Source organism: Thunnus albacares, chromosome 22 (genome assembly GCF_914725855.1).
Source record: "Thunnus albacares chromosome 22, fThuAlb1.1, whole genome shotgun sequence".
Lineage (NCBI taxonomy): Eukaryota > Metazoa > Chordata > Actinopteri > Scombriformes > Scombridae > Thunnus > Thunnus albacares.
The window spans coordinates 26,069,183-26,091,895 of NC_058127.1; the positions used below are offsets into that span (position 1 = coordinate 26,069,183).

The following is a 22,713-nucleotide window of genomic DNA, read 5'->3' on the forward strand; positions in this document are numbered from 1 at the left end:
CGTTACAGTCTTTTTAGTGCCAAAGTTCCTCTTTTTGTTACTATACTTCCACCGCAGCTCAACAGGGAAACACTGTCTGAGGAAACACAAAGAGGGAATTTGATGCTAAAAAGACTGTAAATGTGTCAGATATCTACTTGATATGACTAACTCAGACTGCTGAAGTCTCATATAAGCTTCACATCAACTTCTAGATACATTTTTGCACAAAATAACTGTGGACACACTGTGGATTTTGGCCCCATCACTTACATTGAAAGCACATTTAAAGGGGATCTTTTAATATTCAGTATGAACAGGAGGAATGATTACAGCGAGGAAAAACCTCTTCCACTGTTCATATGGACACCTGACTGTTGTTTGAAGACAGACTTGAAAAACTTTAAGTTCTCAATAGTCGCTTGGTGATGAGTGCCACAGACACGGAAGGAAAACACAGACGTGACGTCCTGCATCAACAAACACAGCCCCCTCATTTATTTGAATGAGGTCAATCTGTAGAAGCAATGGGGTCCTGATGCAGAGCAATACTTGTTAGTAGATCAATTCATTTTTGGTTTTGGAAAGACAGAGAATATCACCAGTCTTTTAAGACCCTAACCTGCATTTGTTCTATTCCTTTTTAGCATCTTACTATTCTTTATATCATACTTTAGGTTTGAGTTTTTGATATGCCTCCCTCCATTCCCTCTCCTTTACCCCCACCCCCTCCCATCATCCCTCTGCCTTATTACATTTCCTCCCTGTCAGCTTCATCGTCTCTGCCCGTTGGTCAGTCTCTGGAGCAGAAACACCAGGGAGGCTCTGGATATGTTCCTTCCTGGAGACCCCAGGTCACTCCTTCAGTAGAGACCCCCTCACTTCCTCCTCTAAGTCCTCACTCTACTCTTGTGCTCTCTGGGCCTCTTCCTCCTCCTCAGCCTCATATATCCCAAACTGCCATAGACTCCCCCAGTGACCAAGATCCAGGTACTGAATCAAAAAGGAACACATTTTTATGTTGTTCCTGATTGATTAGTTCAGCGTTCAAATGATTGACTGAATCCATCCAAAATCCATCTTTTCAGTGATCTGAGCACATGGCTCCCCCAGCTGGTATTTTAGAGTAAAGCAGCTGAACACTTGATTCTATTTTGGTTATAGTTTACACTGTACATGTCATGCTGGTGTATAGTGGCATATAAACATCAACTTTCAGGTTGATATGTAAAATCTATTTTATCTCTATGCTTTTCTTTCCCCTTTAGAATTCAAAAGACAGTTGAGCACACTGAGTGAAGAGGATAACCAGTGTATAACACCTACAAGTGAGCATCAACACAAAACGCAATGCACTGCAATCAGTTAAACCTACAGTATATCCAACGACTTACAACGACTACAATTCTAACTTTATATGATGTTGTTCAGGCCCTGATCCCAGAGCCCCTGCCAGTTGGAGGCCAGAGGCATCTAGGGCTACAGAACATAAAAGAGATGCACCATTTGGAATCGAGGTTGTCAGGGCATCAGCAGGGTGAGTAAATATAAAAGGCTTCCCCTTATCAGTTTTGGTGTCTTTTAATATTTGCTGTGGTTGGCATGACAGTAAGGAATACTCCACCCTCAGGTACTCCAACACTGTGACTGTAGATGCCATCAATTTTTGGTGCAAGGTGTTTTCAAGACATGGTTGTCTAATGATTAAATGTAGCAAATTACTGCTTTTGGTTTTTGGTTTAAATGTTTTGTTTTTTTTAATCAACAAGCCTCATGCTTCTACTTCAGTTAGTGATTTCCTACTATATATTAAAGATATACTTTCAACAACATGAACATGGATGGTTTAAGTGTGAAAAATTTTGCTGTACTGCTGATATGTTTCCTCTCAACATTGCTCAACAAATATAACTGCCTCTGTTTTCTACTGTAGAAAAAAACAGACTGACAACTATATGTTCTAAATATACACCCCATGTTTTGCAATATGTTCATTGAAATTTGTACTTATTTACTCACAGTTCAATGCATTGTTTTAGTTTTTTAGTTTAGTGCGCTATATCTCAGCAGGTGTTAACTTTCACTTACAGGCAGGTAATAGCATTTTGCTAAGTACTGAATTTTCCTTTGTCTTGCCTGGTAGTACTTGATAACTGATTTGTGGATTTGTGTTGACCAGTTATATACAAAATGCACAGTGAAACAACAAAATATTTCTGGAAATGAATAGCCTATCGCTGTTATGTGTATTTTAACAGTGTTGCAGCATTCAAGGGTAGATTTTTCCTGTTTAATAATATTACAGTATTTTTACCCAACATTAATTGCATGTATGGTATTACTAAGAATGGATTGCTGTGTAATCATAAGTATGTAATAATAATAATAATAATAATAATAACTTGATTTAGATAGAACTTTTCAAAACAAGTAACAAAATGCTTCACAGTAAAAAAAGGATAAAACAATAATAGAGAGTTAAAGAAACAACAACAAACATTTGTATAGGTGAAGAAAAAGCCATGAGATGGTTTACTGAAGTTCAGCAATGAATGCTTTGCACAGTGAAGGATTTACAGATAAAATTGTTATCTTCTTGAACTCCTAGCATACTCCTTGCAGACATGATTTTTTTGAGGCTGGGATTGGTGTAGCCAAAGTAAATTGAGTGGCTGTTGAAGAGAGCCAAATGTTATTTTAAGAAGTAAATGGACTGGAAACAGCAGACATGCATTTTACATTTAACAAGAAGGAGGTTTGCAAAGGGATGCCCATGTTTCTATTTTTCTGCTGGGTGATGGATGTTGCAGTCTTGAGTTTGTTTCAGGGTCTACTTTAGTCTTCTTAATTCCCTGTAGCAGTCAAAAACACTTAATGCACCACTTCATACTTTGTAAACAATGATCAGGTAGCTAATGTAATGTAGCATGTTTTGGCTTGCCATTGCCATTAACTAGTAAGGCTTGGATAAGCAGCTTTGGCCTAAAATACTTAATACCACAAACAAATAAGCTCCCCATTTGTTTGGCTTGAAAGGGCAAAAAATGATCACACTGCTTGTTCAGCTGTGCGTGAAATATTCTTTACCCCACAAAGGGGAAAGAAACCTAGTGAAATTCATGTTGATGTACCAAGTGCCTGATCTGGCAGTGTTGTTTGAATGTTTTATTTTAAAAGGCTACTACTGCTTGACAAAACCTGGTGATTCCTTCCATGATTTATAAAAAAAGCTTGTTTGATTGGTGACTCTGTCTGGTTTCAAACTCCTGTAGTTGGGTTTTGCTATATATATATATATATATATATTTCATTTTATGTAGCTCCATGTCACATTGCTCATTTGCTTGTATGCTGTTCAGTGGAATTCTGGATGTGACTGCATCACTGTGGTGGAGACTTTCGTTCCAACCTCATAACTCTTATCTTCATTTGTTTGTCCCTTAGACCTGAGAGCATGGCCTCACTTCTGCCCTTTAGCCCCAGAACGCCCTTAGCCCCAGGGGTAAAATATTTTGAGATGCCCAAAACAAAGATGGATCAGGCAGAATCAAGGCCAACAATGACATTTCCTAATGTCCAGCCAACACTCCCTCCCTTCACTTCTCCACCTATGCAAAACCCTGATTTTCAAGTCAAGGAGCTTCTGTCTAACCCAAGAAGTCACTTGTCCAAGATGTCCTTTCAGTTAGGGAATCAAATAGCCCAACCAGAGCCTGTTCAACATATGCCCCTTTCTCCTGCCAACCCCCTACCTATTTCCAGATCACTCCAGGCACCTTTGTTGCACTTGCCTCAAATTGCTACATCTGACACAAAACGGATAGGGAGGATAGGAGTGGGGCATAAAAAAGAAGCTGTAACAATGGATTTGGGGTAAGTGTGGCATGGTGGTCTGTCAGCTACATCCCTCCCATCCAATAGTGTTGAAATTGCATCAAAGTTCTTATCAATGTAAACTCCTGCAATGAAAAGTAAATAATGATTAAAGATTTGTAGATTTTGGTTGGGCTTTTTTTTAATTCTAAAGCACTTCAGTGTTTTTGTTCTGACATCTATCTTTGGTATCCCCTACTCCTTTAGAAATGAGAGCATGGCTGCCTCAGTGTCATCTTGTGTCAGAGAAGGCAATTCTGCTTTTTCTTCAATGGTGATGAACAAAACGCCAGAAGCTCAGTCTGGAGAGTCATCCGTTGTAAGAAACTCACAGTGGAAGAAGCCACAAAGAGAGACTCTAAAAATCAATCCTGCTGTTCCAATTCCCATTATGGATAAGAAAATCATATGCGACACACCTGCCTCTGACCAGGTCACTTCAAGATTGGATTCTCATTCTGGGTTCCTCTCAGTACAGCAGCATACAACAAACACATTATCAGAGCAAATGGATGAATCTAATTTAAATTTTGCATCCTCTTCCACAAAAAGCATTGGTGTGCCTGATGTGGACTCTGCTCCAGAACATTCTACTGAGAAAGAGGGAACAGAAAATGCGGTTTGGTCTATGGATAAGAGACCATTGTGTGAAAGAGATAGGAGAATTACACAGGAACTTGTGTTACCAAGTTCTACAGTTTGTTCTGAAGAAAACAGTGTGTACATATCAAAGGTGGAACTTGGTCCATTGTGTACAGGGGGGAGTTCTAATTCTCATTTACCATCCACTTCACAGCCTGAAGCTCAGATGGAAGGAGCACTGAGAGAGCCAAGTATGATGCAGTTATTATCAAGTTGCCCACAGTATTCCAATATTCCTGGCATGCCGTCTTTCCATCAGTCACAAGTTATAGCTTGGACTCATGATGGGAGTTTATTGTTTCAAAAGTTATGCAGCAAGAGATTGCCATTACTCCTGTATTCAGATTATGTTAGTTCCCTTTATGGGGATAGTACAGAAATTGCAAAAATGGTGGACCTAACACCATCCTGCACCAGGTCTGGTAGTATTCCTGGATTCCCATCTGCTCTGAAACGTGAGCCAAACATGGCTCACCTTTTACCCACATGTCCCAGAATTTGCAGGGTTCCAGGTATAGCTTCTGCTGGATCAGCAATTGGATATGAAAAGATTGTTTGGGACAGATGTTCTCTGTGGAAGAAACCGTTGCAGTTAAAAGGAACATTTGTTTCACACATTTGTTCTGTTCAGGAGCAAGCTGTTAGTGATACCAATATGATTAAAATTATGGTGGCCATGTTGCCAACATGCTCTAGAAAGGCAAGTATTCCAGGGTTTCCTTCTGCACCACTGCAGAAGGCTCCATTTACTCCAAGTATGGCCAGTCTTCTCCCTACATGCCCCAAACAGTCGAGGATAGCAGGTATGCCATTTAGACAAAATGTTACTGCATATAATGACAACTGGCATATTTTGAGGGAATTCAAATTTGGTAGATCATTGAGAAGTAACTGTGTTCTGGTTCAGGAAAACTTAAATGTGGATAAAGAACAAATAAAACATATGGTAAATATGTTACCTTCTTGTCCCTGGAAGGCAACCATTTCTGGTTTTCCCTCTGCACCACGAAAAGAGCACACTGTGCCTGATTCTTCATCTGCACCAGGGCAAGAACCTTGCATGGCTAACTTTTTGCCTACTTGCCCAAGAAAAACCAGAGTTATTGGTTTACCTTCGAAGGAGCCAGTTATTGCTCAAACTGAAGGTTTGGATATGACCAGGCATATTTTGCTGGAGAAGCCTTTAAGGAAAGTGAAAGTTGTGATTCAAGATATTTTCCCAGTTGCTGCTCAGTATCTAGAAAAGGGAGAAATACTCAGTTCTGTGGCCATGTTGCCATCATGTCCTGTAAAAAGTTGCCTTCTCGGTATTCCTACAGGACCCCAGAAGCTATTACCAAGTACTGTCAGTCTTGTGCCTACATGCCCTAAACAGACCAAAATTCCTGGTATGCCATCTCAAGATCAAAAGAATTCAGAGAACACAGATTGGCATACCTTAAGGAGATTAATAAACAAGAGACCAGAGAAGAAAACACACGCTTACATAGTTCAGTGGAAAGCAAAAGACAGCGAGAGCCTTAAACATATGGCAGATATGTTGATAAGTTGTCCACAAAAAGCCAAAGTTTTTGGCTTACCCTCTGCTCCACGACAAGAACCGAGTATGGTTAATGTAATGCCCTCCTGCCCCAGACATAGTGGAGTCCTTGGTTTGCCTTCAAAGACTGGGCAAAAACTTTGCTTGTCCAGCTGTGAGGAATGGTTTGCTTATAAAAGATTACAGTTCAAGAAACCATATATCAAAAGGGAGGTGCAGATTCTAAATGCAGTTTTGGCTTTTGATAAGAACACTGTTGAAACTATGAGTGCGATGTTACCCTCTTGCCCTGAGAATGCTAGTGTACCCGGGTTTCCCTCTGCTCAGACAGCGACATTTGCTGATGGCCCAACTATGGTGAATTTATTGCCTAGTTGTGCGAAGGAATCCAGAATTCCTGGAATGCCAATTAAAAACACTGTCAAACAATTAGAGTGGCAAATAGAAAGAAAGTCGTTGCTCCCCCCAAAGGAGAAATCTCTTGTTAAATTACATTTAGAGGATGTTAATATGTTCTATCTTGATTGTGATACGATAATAAATATGGTATCCATATTGCCCTCCTGTCCACGGACAACCTGTTTACCAGGCTTTCCATCAGTACCATGTCAGACGTTGGTAGATATACCAAGTGTGACCGATCTACTGCCTACTTGTCCAAGGCGTTCCAGAGTTTGTGGAATACCCTCTAGATCCCACAGTGAGTCCGATGAAGCAGAATGGAATGCAGACAAAAGATCAGTATGGGAAAGGCCATTAACAAACCCAGGGAAATTGTCAGTAATACATGACCATAAGATGTATTTTAAAGAAAAGGCATTAATTAGAATTATGGTATCAATGTTGCCACCTTGTCCCAAACACTCTAATATTCATGGAATTCCCTCGAAGGTAGGAGAGGGACCAGTGGAAGCTTTGATGAAAGAGGCTCCCAGTATGTTTAAATCCCTAGCCACTTTCCCAAAACATGGCAAAGTTCCAGGTCTACCTGCAAAGAATAGTGCAAAAGAAAATGATGGCTGGCATGTGGACAGAGGATCAGTTTGGGAAAACCCATTCAACAGAAGGTATGGAGTTGTTTACCAGGACTTAACAGCTAAGGAACTGTCATATAGGGACAAAAAAGTAATGCTGAGTATGCTTCCATCCTGTCCACGACAAGCCCTGAACCCTGGCTTTCCATCCACTCTACAACTTCAAGCTGTTGATGCCATAGTAGAAAAAAATCCAGACATGGTGCAGTTGCTGCCATGCTGCCCAAGAAAGTCAAGTATCATTGGTTTCCCCTCAAGAGTGTTAAGAGTTTCTGATTCTGAAGTAGGGGACTGGCCATCAGTGATGATAAGGATACATGGCTGCTGTCCATTTCACAAAAATTATGGTTCTCCTTACAAAGATATAATGAAGGCAATTCCTTCTTTGGAAGCTTCTTGTTCAAACATTGCTCTCAGTTCTGGTGTCACAGCAGTTCCACAGTCTGAGGTAGAATGGCTTCCAAATATGGTAAACACTGTGCCATCTTGCCCAGAGAAAACCTCTATTCCGGGTGTGCCATCAACACATGTGCACCATTCAGATCAGAGGTGGCCAGTTAAAACACTACCATTGGTGGATTCAGGAACAAAAATAATTGAAACTGAACACGTGATGGGTCAACAGCTGTCACTGGAAGATCAACCATTTTGTGAAGTTTCTCTCAGAGAGAGATCAATGAAGTTTATATTCCCCAGCCAAGATGTACCAGAGGATGCACAAGAAAGACTTTTGACAATTGATCCATCAACATGTCCCAGGAAGGCCATCGTCAGAGACTTCCCATCGTCAAATTCTGAAATCCAAGTGGATGAGCCATACCCTAGAGTTAGCAGGACTGAGATGTTATGGGATGAGGCCAGTCCAACCAGATTAGATCTGGATGCAAAGAAAGCAAAATATGATGTGAGCTCACCTCTGGAGATGCATAAAGATGAACGGGGCTTTTGGATACCAACTGAGGCAGAAGTAGCTGTTCTAGAAAAAGGGTGAGTGAGTTGCAGAGCTGAAATTGTAGTCATCTCTGTGGTGTGAGTGGGTTAGTTTTTGAAACATTTGCCTTTCAATTCTGTTTTCAGAAACTTGCACTGCAGAATATGGCACTCCATTCCTGACATGCCATTATTCTTGAGTGTCAGGAAGAGGTGGGTTGTCTTGGTTTGCACAGTGATGCAGTGATGTGATGCAGTTCCACAACTATGCATTTGCACTGTATCAACAGCATCTGGCTTAATTTGCATTTGCCATGTGTGTTATACCTTCTATAGCAGAGTTATTCTGTGGTTTGCCAAATTTGTACAGATTTTTCCCTTTTGACACTTGTTATCGTTTCAGCCATTTTTGTTCTCATTTGTGTACTCAAGAAAGACAGATATCACTGTATGGGATGGGGGATACTGTTGGCATAAAATCCTAAACTGCTGATGTCACTGTAGAACATCATGGTTTTGTTGTCCTTTGAAGAGTCAAATAAAACAGTTTCTGTAGAGATGATGTTACAGTCAGGCACAGGAAGGGGTGTCATTACTATGTATTTTTACAGTGTGGATCAAGGTTGAGTGAGATATTCTGAGAGTGGTGTGGTAAAGTGTCAGAGCGACTAATACTTGATCTCTGCTCTTGTTGGATTGATCGACGTGTAGTCATGTGTTGCATGGTTTAATTTCTAATGTCCTCTTGAGGTAGGCTTATTTCTTACTGTTCATAGTCCAGTCATAGCTGTTACAGAGCAAAATTGGTTGCCATATAAAAACAAAATAATAACAAAACAGCAGCAGAATACAGAAAAAGTCAGTTTGGAAATCCAACTAAATACAAGTCAACACAGTGGTGTATAACACCATCATCATCTACATCTGTGTGAGTGAAATTCGTAATATAAACAAATGTATCTATTATTTTCATGAAAAAATACAGTTCAATATTAATTTCCAGATATTTGTTTTTTATTTTTATGTGGCACAACACTGAGGATTATAGGGATACCCTGTGAAAAATACTTCTGTTGAATGATATAAAATATTGTTTTTACCCAGTAATAATGCTGGTTTTACAGCACTGGCTGTTATAAGAGTAGTTATAGAGTCAACCTAAGCAAGTACTGTTGCATGATGTGTTTTGTGCTTGCAGGGGTGCAGCTTTTTAACTCTAACAGAGGTTACAGGCTGGAGTGTGTTTGGACTGAATAGCATTTGTTGAAATTGCATGCATGAAAGTAAAATACCTATTTTAATTATGATGAAATACTCGTATTACGGTTTTATATTAATTTACCATATGTAAATTAGTTGTCGTTGTACTCTGAAGTGAAGCACTGATTACCTCTCATTGACTGAGGTACATTGAAAGGCTTGCTTTGTATTGTGATGAAAATATGTTGAAGTACAATGTTGATTATGGGAATGCTCTAATACCCTATTATTATTTGGCATCTTTCTACAGTAAAGTTATGTATAACTTGTATTTACCTTCTCTTTAGACATGAAAACATGGTTTCACTGCAGCCATCATGCCCAATTATTGCTGGTGCAGCAGAACTCCCATCCACCCAAATAAATATTGCTGAACAGCAGTTAGAAAAACATTCTACAGACAGGACCATACTATGGGAGGAGCTACCAAAGGCGAGTACAGAAAAATGTCCTACAGACAGGATCATTCTGTGGGAGGAACTACCAAAGGCAACTACAGAGATAACTAAAGATGCATCTGAGGAAGAAAGGGAAATGATGAAAGAAATGGTGGTCCCATCATTCTCTGGTGCTGCCATAAACACAAGTCTCCCTTCCATGATGTGGAACAGTTATGATGAAATGGCAAAGACAGAAGCTGGGACAGTAGATATGATACCGATATGCCCAACAGTCAGTGGCATATTTGAATTTCCTGATTCTAAACAAATAAATGAATGCCTACTGGATAGCCAGTCTACTTGGGAAAAGCCATCAAATCATGATGAAAATATAAATACTGAGTGTGCTCTTCATTTAAAAGGACATGCAAATCTAGTAGAACAAAAGGTGGGAAAAAAGTCTTCCTGTCCTACAAAGACTAGTGCACAATGTGTGCCATATTTTGTGAATCCTAAAATTGAGTACAAACAGTCCACATTCTTGGAAACCTGTTCCAGTGTGACAAACATTGCTGGCATGCCATCCAAATTTCCTGTAAATGAAAATCACTGGCTTATAGATCAAAAGCAACTGTGGGAGAAACCACCAAAAATGAAGGAACTATCACTGGCATGTGCATCAAAGGATGATGAAAAGAACAAGATACGAATGGTTTCACTGGTGCCAACTTGTCCCAGAGAGGCCAGAAATCCAGGGTTCCCATCTGTACTACAACACAATTTTGTCTTTCATGGATCAAGTATGGTGGATATTTATCCCTGTTGTCCTAATGTGTCCAGTATACCTGGTTCACCATCTATCAGTGAAGCCAATAACAGATCATGGGTATCTAAACAGGAGCTTCTTTTGGAGAAGAAAAGGAAAACTGAGCTTGTTGTCATGTCGGTATCACCAAAAGAGAAGGATGAAATTGAACAAATGGGAGCTTTGGTACCAACTTGCCCAAAACATTCTTGCATACCAGGCATCCCCTCAATTTTACAACCTACTATGTCTCATCGTGGATCAGATATGATGAGCCTTTTAGGCTCATGCCCCCAAACCTCTTGTATTGAAGGTATTCCATCATTGGTGGAGAATTTGACCAAAAGCTGGGAAACAGATTACAAATGTGTAGGGGTAACACTGACAAAAAAAATCAACACAGTCATGATTGAAGATAAACCTTATAATGATGAAATAAAAGCTATGTCAGCTTTAGCCCCAACTTGTCCAAAAGAAGCTAGTATCTCTGGATTTCCATCTGCTCCGGAACCTACAGCAATCTATAATGGATCTAGTGGGGTCAATCTCCTTCCATCTTGCCCAGCTGTGTCCAGCTTGGCTGGTTTTCCATCCATGCAGGAAGCTGACAGCAAAGACTGGAACACTATTCATCAGACATTATGGGAGAGGGAAAATAAAAAGGGGTCTGTATTACTTTTGGAGAACAACAAAATAGACAAAGACATGACAGGAATCATTTCTATTGTACCAAGTTGCCCAAGAGAATCCAGCATCCCTGGCTTTCCCTCTGTACCACAACCCAGAGTGATTCATGTTGCTGACATGCCAAGAATGGTCAATCTTTCAAGCTCATGCTCAAAAATGTCACGAATACCAGGGTTTCCATCATCTGATAATTCAAAAGAGTGGGCAGTGAGCAGGGAGCCACTATTTGAATCAAGAATGAAAGAAAAGCAGGTGTCACTGATCGATAGATGTGAAAGAGATAAGAGGACAATGAAAACAATGTTTTCCCTTGTACCATCTTGTCCAAAAGAGGCACAGACATCAGGATTCCCCTCTCATCCAAATCCCCTAACTATGTATTGTGCACCAAATATTATCAGCCTTTTTTCATTGTGCCCCCAAGTTTCAAAGATACCAGGATTCCCATCAGTTGAAGAAAATATCAGTGTAGGATGGCTAACAGAACAGGGGTCATTGTTGAAGAGGCTACCAAAGAAGGGGGTTGTATTTGACACATCAAATGAGAACAAGAAGAAAATGAAGAATATGGTTTTCTGTGTACCATCCTGTCCTAAAGTGTCTAGTATTCCCGGTTTCCCATCTATACCAAATCCCAAAGCTGTGTATTATGGCCAAAATGTAGTAAACCTCCTTCCTTCGTGCCCCCAATTTTCTACCATACCAGGATTTCCATCATCTGATCATTCAAAAGAGTGGGCAGTGAGCAGGGAGCCACTATTTGAATCAAGAATGAAAGAAAAGCAGGTGTCACTGATCGATAGATGTGAAAGAGATAAGAGAACAATGAAAACAATGTTTTCCCTTGTACCATCTTGTCCAAAAGAGGCACGGACATCAGGATTCCCCTCTCATCCAAATCCCCTAACTATGTATTGTGCACCAAATATTATCAGCCTTTTTTCATTGTGCCCCCAAGTTTCAAATATACCAGGATTCCCATCAGTTGAAGAAAATATCAGTGTAGGATGGGTAACAGAACAAGGGTCGTTGTTGAAGAGGCTACCAAAGAAGGGGGTTGTATTTGACACATCAAATGAGAACAAGAAGAAAATGAAGAACATGGTTTTCTGCGTACCATCCTGTCCTAAAGTGTCTAGTATTCCCGGTTTCCCATCTATTCCAAATCCCAAAGCTGTGTATTATGGCCAAAATGTAGTAAACCTCCTTCCTTCGTGCCCCCAATTTTCTACCATACCAGGATTTCCATCATCTGATCATTCAAAAGAGTGGGCAGTGAGCAGGGAGCCACTATTTGAATCAAGAATGAAAGAAAAGCAGGTGTCACTGATCGACAGATGTGAAAGAGATAAGAGAACAATGAAAACAATGTTTTCCCTTGTACCATCTTGTCCAAAAGAGGCACGGACATCAGGATTCCCCTCTCATCCAAATCCCCTAACTATGTATTGTGCACCAAATATTATCAGCCTTTTTTCATTGTGCCCCCAAGTTTCAAATATACCAGGATTCCCATCAGTTGAAGAAAATATCAGTGTAGGATGGGTAACAGAACAGGGGTCATTGTTGAAGAGGCTACCAAAGAAGGGGGTTGTATTTGATACATCAAATGAGAACAAGAAGAAAATGAAGAACATGGTTTTCTGCGTACCATCCTGTCCTAAAGTGTCAAGTATTCCCGGTTTCCCATCTATTCCAAATCCCAAAGTTGTGTATTATGGCCTAAATGTAGTAAACCTCCTTCCTTTGTGCCCTCAAGTTTCTACCATACCTGGATTTTCATCAGTTGAAGGACACAAGGAAGAGGGATGGGTTGCTGAGCTGGGTTTATTGATGCACAAACCACAAAAGAACATTCGGTTTAGGATCAACAGCTCACCAGTTAACATAGACAAACCAAACAACATGTTTGCTTTGGTTCCTTCTTGCCCAGGGGCATCAAAGATTCCAGGCTTCCCATCTGTCCCCCAATACAATATGCTGAGTCTTGTACCTGTTTGCCCCAAAGTATCAAGTTTCCCTGGATTTGCATCCTGTGAAGGGGCCTCCAAATTGCATTGGCTTTCTGATCCACACACTTTATATGATAAGCTTCCAAAGGAGACAGTTTTTGTGATTGATGGTCCAAATCAAGACCAAGAAACTATGAAGGCAATGTTGGCCTTAGCACCATCTTGCCCAGAAGCATCCAGAATACCAGGGTTCCCCTCTGCACCTCGGACAAAATCCAAGATTGAACCCAGTATGATAAGTTTTGTACATTGTTGCCCAAGTGCTTCAAGTCTCAAAGGATTTGCATCCATGACCACAATTCCATGCACAGGGTGGCTGACTGAAACAAAACCTGTTTTGATAAAGCCTCAGAGGAAGAATAGGGTGAAAATGATTATGGCACATGCTGGACAGCAACATGTATATTGCTACAACATGAAGAGTATGGTGACATTGGTAACATCCTGCCCAAAAGAGGCTAGAGTATGTGGTTTTCCTTCTGCTCAAGTTGTAAACAAACCACCAAACATGGTCAGCTTATACACATCAGCTCCATGTGTTTCATGTGTCCCAGGTTTTCCATCAGCAAGGATGCTTAGTTCTGAAGGTATGAATATACAAACTATGGCAACACACAACAAAGTCTTGTTTGAGAAGCTGCAGAATGAGAAGATTGTTCTTATTGCAAAATTGCCAGAAAATTATAAACATCAAGATGAAATGAAGTACATGGTAGCAATGGCTTCATCATGTCCACATCTGACTCGAATTCCTGGGTTCCCCAGCAATTCACAATTGAATCCAACAAGAAAAGAAAAAATGACTATTCCATTGCCTTCTTCAACTGAAAAGCATACATTACAAGAATTGCCTCATACACAATCAACTCAGTCATATCTCAAAGAAGCAAGAATTCCTGGTGTTCCCTCTACATGTATTAGCAGCCCCAGTGAAGCACTTGCATATGGTGAGACATTTCAGTGTTAAGATCTAGGTCACATTCACCTTTCTTTTTCTTGTGTCTTTTCTGGTATTTTACTGTATTTACTTTTATGACAGAGGAGAAATTCAAAGGGATTGCAACGCAAAACATAGACCTTTCTGTAGATAATGGGTAAGTCAAAGAGCCCAGTGCTTTTGCATTGCTTGCTGTGAAAGGGGTCAATCTAGTGCTTGCCTAACATGGACTGCTTGGACCAATAAACAGTAGCTTTAGTAACTTGACTATACTGTGCATGGTAACTTTTAGCATCTCTGTGAAAACTGTATTTATATTTTTATTGTGTTGCTACTTGAGTTCTGTGGAAATTATACTTTAAAACCCTTTCCTCAGCGAATCACAAATAGAGAGGATGATAGCAGAGGAAGCCCAAACAGTGAAGAAACCACTGGACACATCAGAGCCAGCAGGCGTCTTAGGTTGGGAAGTATTGGAGGCGGAGGGAACAGTAACAGAAAAACAGACACAATCCTCTATTTCAGCAAAAGAGGAGGATGCTTCAGGATTAGTAAAGGCTATTGTGGGTGTTTTCCACAAAGGGTAAGTGTAAGACTGCTTTGAAACTAATAATGTGTAGCATGCAACACAGTGTGCGTTGATTATTGGTAATCCTAAAGTGAGACAGAATGTTTTGACATATAGCATCAAAAACATCACTAAATTCTTAATGAAATATACTTGTTTGGATTAAAGACTGGTTCCCATTTTGATCTGCTCTTTTGGCACTTCACTTTCACCAAATTGAGTGGATGTTACAGAAAAATACAAGGTCTTAATGTTCTTTGTAATTTTAAGGTTTGTGTTCTCATTGTGTGTGATACTGGGGCGGTACTGAAGCAAAATACTGAGGCCATGGTGATTTTTCATACGCCACTTGTATCATGTATTAAGCACATTTTGTTATCTATTTTTATGCAGATTCTTGACTTCTTGACTTAATGTTATCCAAGTTTGAAACAAAGTAAAACCTAGGCTGCATGGAATGTATTTTTTTCACTATCTCCAAAACTCAATGGTTTCTTTAATTAGATACATGTTTATTGAAACCATTGTTTTTGCATGGTTCCAGGTTTCACTAACTCATTCCAGTATCCATTTCTCACAGTTATGAAACAGTAGCATCCATTTTGGGGCCGTCCAGCTCTACTTTAGCTGAAGTTGATCACCAACTCGAAGCTGTCTCTGCAATGGACCTAAAAGACAAGACGGTGAACCCTTCAGATGAGTGTTTTCCACGTGCAGATGAAACTACTTTCATACAGAAGATAGTTCCTTTAGAGGGCCAGTTTGAGGACATTCCCTCCAAACATAGCACTGAATATCCAATAAGTGCTGAGCCCTACATGTTGGACTTGGTAGGTGATCGATCAGTGTCTCCATCACCAACTACAGATAGCGATGATGGGTTTTTGGTTTGTGCAAGCATGAAGAAATGGCCACCTTTGACAGAGGCAGATATCACTGAAATATCAAAGGAAGATGGAGAAGGAGTAGAGGCACAGGAGGCTTCACTTGATCAGTGGCATACAAATGAGAGATCACTGACAGGGCTGGACTCTGTTCAAAAATCAGTGTACACTGAAGGTTTGTTAAGGCACCAGACTGAGGGAGAACAGAATGAGGTTAGAACAGTGTCAACTTCTTCACAGCTGGATAAAGGGTGAGTGCTGGGGAAAGTGCCCCACTTAAGTGTTTGGTTGCACGGTGTGACAGTGTAAATTTGTGGTGATAACATTGTCTCTTGTTCTGCTTATGAGCGCTTACTACTCTGGAAAATTGTGATGGTCAACTCTTTTAAATAGCCTTAAGGATTGGTATTGTGATGTGGAATGGTAATATTTCTGTTTTTCTAGTGTTGTACATAGGTGTTGTAAACTCAGGGCAACTGTGTCATTGTGTCCTTTATGTGCTTCTGTGTTGTTTTAATGCTAGTACGCATGTACATAAGTAAAGTGGAATATTAAAGGTAACGGTCAGTTGTGTTTTGCAATTTGTAACAAGATTTGGTTGCTGTCTTTTTGGTTGAGCAGATTAATAGTTGGTTGGAGATAAGGTGCATGGTACAACTGTATGACAAAAAGAATAGCAAATTCTGAAGCTTGTCCTTTCTTGTCCTTAAGCCCCCAACAAACAAGCACTGAAGAAATTTCTGCCACTGCCCTACAACCTTCATCAAATATGTCACTGACAGATGCCAATGAACACAGAGAGACACTCTTGGATAAACCTTCAGATGATCATAACCTTAGTCCAGTTGGACCACAAGCTGACATTGCTGTTTCTCAGCGAGGCAGAAAGCCAAAGAGAAAAGTCCCAGATCCTCAACAGAAAGGATGTGATCAAGAAAAAGGCACTGTTCCATTACGACCACTCAGAAGGAAGGATAGTTTAACACCAGACCGCAAACAAAAATCTGATGGTTTGTCTGTCAAGCTCCTCCCTGTGCAGAAACCCATGGATGTCGTCCCTCCTCCTCGTGTAAAAAGAAGAGATGGTAGTTTGCCACCTGAAACATCACAGAAATCTGCTCCTTGCAAGCCTCTGAGGAGAAAAGATAGTGTCACTAGAGACAGAGCTGCTCCAATAACTAATGACCAACAGGATTTGAATGCCCAAGTCAGCTCTGCTTTAAAAACTTCTGATCCTGTGCCCCTTCAACCCTGTGAGAGGAGCTCTGATGTGTCAGGTGCTCTTGAACCTTTACAGAACATTGAAAACCCCAGTCAAATAGCCATTGAAATGATCCCTTCACAATCTGTTGGTAGAGAAGACCAAACTAAACAACACTCTCAAGAAACTAATTTTGTTGGGAGTTCATCTCCACAGCAAGACACAGAATTGGTCTGCTCAAATGACACAGAACAAATCTCTTGTACTCCTGAATGGCTTCAGAAAGACATTACTATATCTGTCCAGGTGTCTTCTGATGGAATTCCTACCTCAGAAACAAAGGGAATTGAAAGCATCGCACCAAAGCCAGAAACTGCTTATGTCTCAATCATCAAAAAGATAGGTCTTCCACAGCGTGGCACGAAATTGCCTTTAAGTAAATCTGGCAAAATTGGCAGTGAAAAGGGAATTACGGCACAAAATTTAAATGTTGCAAATAGGGAGTCAGTAAAACTAGTCCAGATTGACAATACTATGAAGGGTGATATGGAAGAAATAAAGCAGTTAAATGTAGCTGGTGACACATCTGTTCATATGATCAACACATCTTCTCAGAAATCAGAGGATGAGAAGGACAAACAAACAACTCTTCCTATCCCAAGACCTCGTGTGAGGAAACGTCTTAGTGGCTCCTTCCCAGATGACTTTACAGTTACAGAGAATACATCTCAGGCTTCCCATGTGGAGGAGGCACAGGCAGCAAGGAAAGGTAGCCCTAAAGAATTGTCAGTGGTGCAACACAACAAAGGCTTCTCCCTTCTTCATCTGGGTGATCAACATACTATATCTGGAGAAAAGGAGGCTGCTGTACATTTTAGGAGAAGCAGATTGACTATTGAGAGCAATGTTCAGGTAGAGGATCTTGATACTTCAGAGAAGATACCAGGATCCTCAAGCTTGCCTGTACCAAAACCAAGAGTAAAGAAACGTCTCAGTGGTTCATTCCCAGATGACACAACAATTTCTGGTTCACCACCTCCAGGCTTGTCAGACACAGTACCTGACACCACTTGTGATGAACCATTTCAACAGAATGAACAGCCAAGCTTGCCTGTTCCATTGCCACGAGACAAGAAACGTCTCAGTGCAACTTATTCAGATAGCACACCACCTGCAGACGATTTATTCCCCGTACAAACTGAATCCTCTCAGAGAAGGCCAGAGGATACATGGGTCACTAGCCAGGAAACAAAGGAAGGTTCAATATCGTTGGATTCAAGTATGATCTCTGAAGGAGGTTTTGTCACAATCCAAGGAGAAGATTATGTTGCATCAGAGTTGGAACAGGATGCGTTAACAGTATTGGGAGAGGAAGGATTTCCTCAGTCAGACTCAGTAGAAAATACTGACACAGAGAAGGCCCTGGATGAAATAATTGAAGGCTGGACCTTTACAGATAAACCTAGTGTTACAGATGACTCAGAGAAAGCTACAGAGGCAGTACCTGAGGTGGCTGACATTGAAAAAGTCCTGGAAGCAGAGCTTGATAGGTCCATAGCTTCTACTGTTACATCTGTTCAGGATGACTGGCTGCATGTGGGGGATGATAAAGGCAGTGAACCAGTGGAAATAAACTCACAGAAGGAAATGAGGGACGAAGAGTTGGACTTTGGCTTTGTGACTGTAGATGTAGCTGCTGGTTGTTTAGAGGAAGAAAGGTAAGATTAGTCAGTATACATTAAGGAGTGGGGGGCGGGGGGCACTCATAACTGAGATATGTGTGTTTTGCATTTTTTCAACACAATTGAAATTCTCATTTCCCTTAGTTTTCTAATTCTCTAACATTGTCTATGTATGTGGTTTTATTAGCAACATGGTTTGGAAAATCATCAAAAAACAGTGTTTTTTTGTTTAGGACAAATACGATTTCAAAGAAATTGTGGAATTTATTAATCACTTTGCTTTGTTTCTGTGTGTCTTTCCAGGCAAAAAGAGAGAGCTGAAGAATCTTCAGGTCGGTCTGCACCTATGCTTCGTGGCAAGAAGCGTTTTGGTGGTTCTTACCTAGATGACAGCAAGTCACAAGTTCATGGCTTCCACCAAGCCAATGAACCAACAACACCTCAGAAAAGACCTGCAGATGGGGCTGCCTCTTCAGAAGTATGTTAAAGCTGCATTTATGTGTAATGTGTAGGATGTTACAGTAGCGACAGAGTAGGCTACGGTGGAGCCTATGACGTGAGAAAGTGTCAACAGTGTTTCTGTAATTACTTTGAATTTTGTAATTACTCTCACTGCCAGAAGGGAGAGACAAAAGTTTCACACTGCAGGTTTAATAGCCTATAAAGTCCTTCACTGCAATTCCAGCAGCAAAAGTAAAAAAGTGAAAAACCTCTGGTAAACTGACTGTATGCTACCTGCCCTGCAGATACAGCAGAAGGATAGCAAGTAGCTGGTGAAGGAAGTTAAACATCTAGCCACTTAAGGAGCCAGATATTTTTCTCAGGAGTTGGTAGAGACCCAAGCTGACCTAAACGGAGAGTGAATATTGGACACCCCAAATGAATGCTAATGTTGCTCTGTCTGCTTGATGTGTAAATAGGCAATCGTTAGCAAACGTTAGCTTAACAACTTTGTAAGACAATGTCAAATGTATCATCCAGCTTGTTTGTCCAGCATAATTAAACTAATTAAACTTTAAGAATAGTCTATATTCAGTTACCACTTCTGAGTCACCAGATAGTTCAAAGATGATTTCTGCACTCTCCTGTATGCTTGTGTGTGTGTGTGTGTCTAGAGTCTATCGGGCAGTCCAAGCTTGGTGACGTCCAGTCAGTCTCTACTAGAATGGTGTCAGGAAGTCACACAGGCTCACAAGGGAGTGAAGATCACCAACTTTAGCACCTCTTGGAGGAACGGCCTGGCCTTTTGTGCCATCTTACATCACTTCTACCCAGAAAAGATGTAAGAAACAGTTAAAATAAGATTACAGATAAAAAAAATGTTAAAAATGTGTATTATAAAATATTTTTTCTCTGTTTAGTAATTTTGAATTACTGGACCCGTATGACATCAAGCACAACAACAAAAAGGTGATTAATGTTTGGTTATCTGTTGATTTTAAATTAAAAAATGACCTTCATAGCAAAAGAGCATCTAATTATGTCATCTGCTGGTTGGTAATTCTAAGTCTAATTCCCTTTTCCATATGTTACAGGCCTTTGATGGCTTTGCCGAACTTGGCATTTCCAGGTTGATGGAGCCCTCAGACATGGTCATGCTAGCAGTGCCTGACCGTCTCATTGTCATGACCTACCTCAGCCAGATCCGCACCCATTTCACGGGCCAGGAGCTCAGTGTGCTTCATATTGAGAAGGACAGCAGCGAGTCCAGCTATGCAGTAGCAGGGGACCGGGAGATCCAAGAGGACCCTGAGGCAACTGCTCGCTACTGCGCCCAGAGGCTTCAAGAAGAGGGTATAACTCTTGAGACTAATGGGACTGCAGGCACAGCAGAGGACAGTAAAACCAGTAGGGATGTGGTTCCACCTCCCAGAACCAAACGGTTGCAGGGTGCTGGGGCAGCAGGGGCTCAGTCACCGGTGGCACCACCAAGAACTCATTTCCTGTCCAAGTCAGGTTTCTCTCATGTCAAAGACGCAGATCTGGTCAAGAAGCGCAGGTCACAGCGGAGGAGTGGGTCAGTAGATGAAGGAGACATATCAGTGGTATGATGCTTTCTTCCATTCTGTCATTATTTTTTTATGGATTCAACCAATCTATGATATGTTACAATATCTTTTGTCTTTGCAGGTCATTGCAGGACAGGAAGACAGTGTAATTACCCGGAGGACATCAGAAACTGGTCAGTTCTTCTTGAAAACAGTTTTTCTTTGATGTCAAAAATAGTAGATCTACAACAGTTTTTTAAAGTTGACCTTATTGTTTTAATTAGATTCTTTTGGGGAATAATGATTTAAAATAATTTCCTTTTGTTGAATTTTAAGTTGTTAACTTATCCTTAATAATTTATACAAGCTGTATGTCTGTGATTGTCTTGCAGAGAGAGCAGAGGCAGTGGCTGAGGAGGGAAGACCAGAGGGCCAGGTCAATATCAGTCAGGGTCATAAATAAATTTTAGGGTTGTGTACCTAGAACTATTTGTAAATTAGAACTGGTACCAAATTTGTGAGAACTGAGGATTCTCTAAGGAGCATGCATTTTCTAACCTGTTTACTGCACGTGTATCAATGCATGTGCACATGACCTATATAATTTTACATTTTAAGCCAAAGTAATGACAAAATATTGTCTCTGTCAAGTGACAAACAACATATTTTTTGTGCTTTTCTTACTCAAATAATACAAACAAGAATTGACTGAACTTATTGTTATTCAGTAAGGACCAGAATTTAATTGTGACTTAATTAAATCTGAGTGATATTTAATTGTGTGCTCCCTTTCTTACAGTGTTCTATTGTTGTTCAATTTTGTATCATACATACAAAATCATAGATCATGCAGGTAATTGTGTGTATCAATGCATACAGGACCCCAGTCAGTATGCGCTGAGTCAGATGGAAGCCCTGGAAGTGGAACAAAACCATGTTGATAACAGAGCTGGAGTGGTGGAGAGGAAACTCAGACAACTAATGGAAACAGGTAATGGTGGCACAATAAGTGAAAAGAACATGAATGTGGGGTAACGAAGTATTATTTTAAGGCAACAAATGAAATACTTAAACGGTAGAAATGATTAAATTAATAGAAAGTTAGTAATTAGAGTGTATAATTTGTATTTTAAAGACACTAAATAGGCATCAACACCCACTGGGTTTATAACTGACTGACAGAGTTTTCTCTCACAGGTAGTGACAAGGTGGAGGAGGAGAGGTTGATTCAGGAATGGTTTATGCTGGTGAACAAGAAGAATGCTTTAATCAGGAGGCAGGATCATCTGCAGCTATTGTAAGACATCCGCAACACACACTGCCTGAAACATGTACAGTATAAACTGTTGACTATACTGCACAATTTTCCAAAGGTTTTCTAGAAGCAGGATTTAAAACGCATGTTGCAAGATCCGTGTGTAAAAGAATCTTTTCAAACACAATGGTGAATCTCTAAACAATCATCGTCATAAACGGTCAAGGTGATCACCTCAGTTTCATTTAGCTAGTTTGATAGTTGTTACAAATCTCAGTTAAACTGTCTTTGCACATCATATCAAAGTTCTAAATTAAGACATCCATGATTCAGAGCTGTGAAGCAGCTTGTTCTGTCAATCTGTGAAGCTAATTTTAGCTCCTGAAGCTACATTAGCAGTTTGTCTGAAGTGGTCAACTATGTAGCTGTTACCAAGAAATACAATGCTATGATTATAATGAAAATGATAGGAAAATGACTGATCTAAGGTGTAAGTGTGGCTAAACATTTTATCTATGGAAAACTAACAGGCATAGAATGGACCCAATTGCAGCACAAATGACACTGGAATGTCTGGGGGGGGGGGGGGGTGAAAAATCCTGTCCACGCAGAAGAATCCAAACCTAAGAGTCAAATCCTAATGAATGAAAAAAGAAAGCTTTGACCACCTGACCACAATCATGAGGGAGACCTCAGTTTACTGATGTCACTGTGCTTTGGATTTCTTAATAAAACTTTTGAAAATAAAAACAGAGAAATTTGCATGTGATGAAATGAGACACCTGCCTTTATTAATAGTAAGTACACCCCTTCCATAAGCACAGGCTGTCACTCATCTTGGAATGCATCTCTTGTGATTGACAGACTGGAAGAACAAGACTTGGAAAGAAGATTTGAGCTGTTAAACAAGGAGCTGAGGGACATGATGGCCCTTGAAGGTATGGTTTTACTGCTATTTCAAAGGAAAAAGTCTACTCACGCACACACTTATCACCTCATGAGTGTGAGCAGGAATTGACTTTTTTCTTTGAAATTGGATCTTTAGGGGATTTGAAC

The 22,713-nt window shown here is 40.4% G+C and overlaps 1 protein-coding gene across 12 annotated transcripts in view; it reads left to right on the forward strand.

Annotated features, from left to right (window-relative positions):
- Positions 1-22,713, forward strand: part of ehbp1l1a (EH domain binding protein 1-like 1a) — a 62,425-nt gene that overhangs the window by 31,838 nt on the left and 7,874 nt on the right. For 5 of the 12 annotated variants that reach the window (XM_044341217.1, XM_044341216.1, XM_044341218.1 and 2 more), the window contains 20 exons: positions 751-969; positions 1,248-1,307; positions 1,411-1,516; positions 3,424-3,852; positions 4,060-8,055; positions 8,146-8,211; positions 9,546-14,089; positions 14,182-14,236; positions 14,456-14,662; positions 15,228-15,782; positions 16,243-18,450; positions 18,718-18,892; positions 19,530-19,696; positions 19,776-19,824; positions 19,950-20,459; positions 20,545-20,596; positions 20,795-20,838; positions 21,282-21,393; positions 21,600-21,699; positions 22,522-22,595. In XM_044341217.1, the coding sequence (XP_044197152.1) occupies positions 751-969; positions 1,248-1,307; positions 1,411-1,516; positions 3,424-3,852; positions 4,060-8,055; positions 8,146-8,211; positions 9,546-14,089; positions 14,182-14,236; positions 14,456-14,662; positions 15,228-15,782; positions 16,243-18,450; positions 18,718-18,892; positions 19,530-19,696; positions 19,776-19,824; positions 19,950-20,459; positions 20,545-20,596; positions 20,795-20,838; positions 21,282-21,393; positions 21,600-21,699; positions 22,522-22,595 (13,728 nt within the window). The remainder of the gene's footprint in view (positions 1-750; positions 970-1,247; positions 1,308-1,410; positions 1,517-3,423; positions 3,853-4,059; positions 8,056-8,145; positions 8,212-9,545; positions 14,090-14,181; positions 14,237-14,455; positions 14,663-15,227; positions 15,783-16,242; positions 18,451-18,717; positions 18,893-19,529; positions 19,697-19,775; positions 19,825-19,949; positions 20,460-20,544; positions 20,597-20,794; positions 20,839-21,281; positions 21,394-21,599; positions 21,700-22,521; positions 22,596-22,713) is intronic. The other 7 variants (XM_044341222.1, XM_044341221.1, XM_044341223.1 and 4 more) reach the window with 7 other exon arrangements.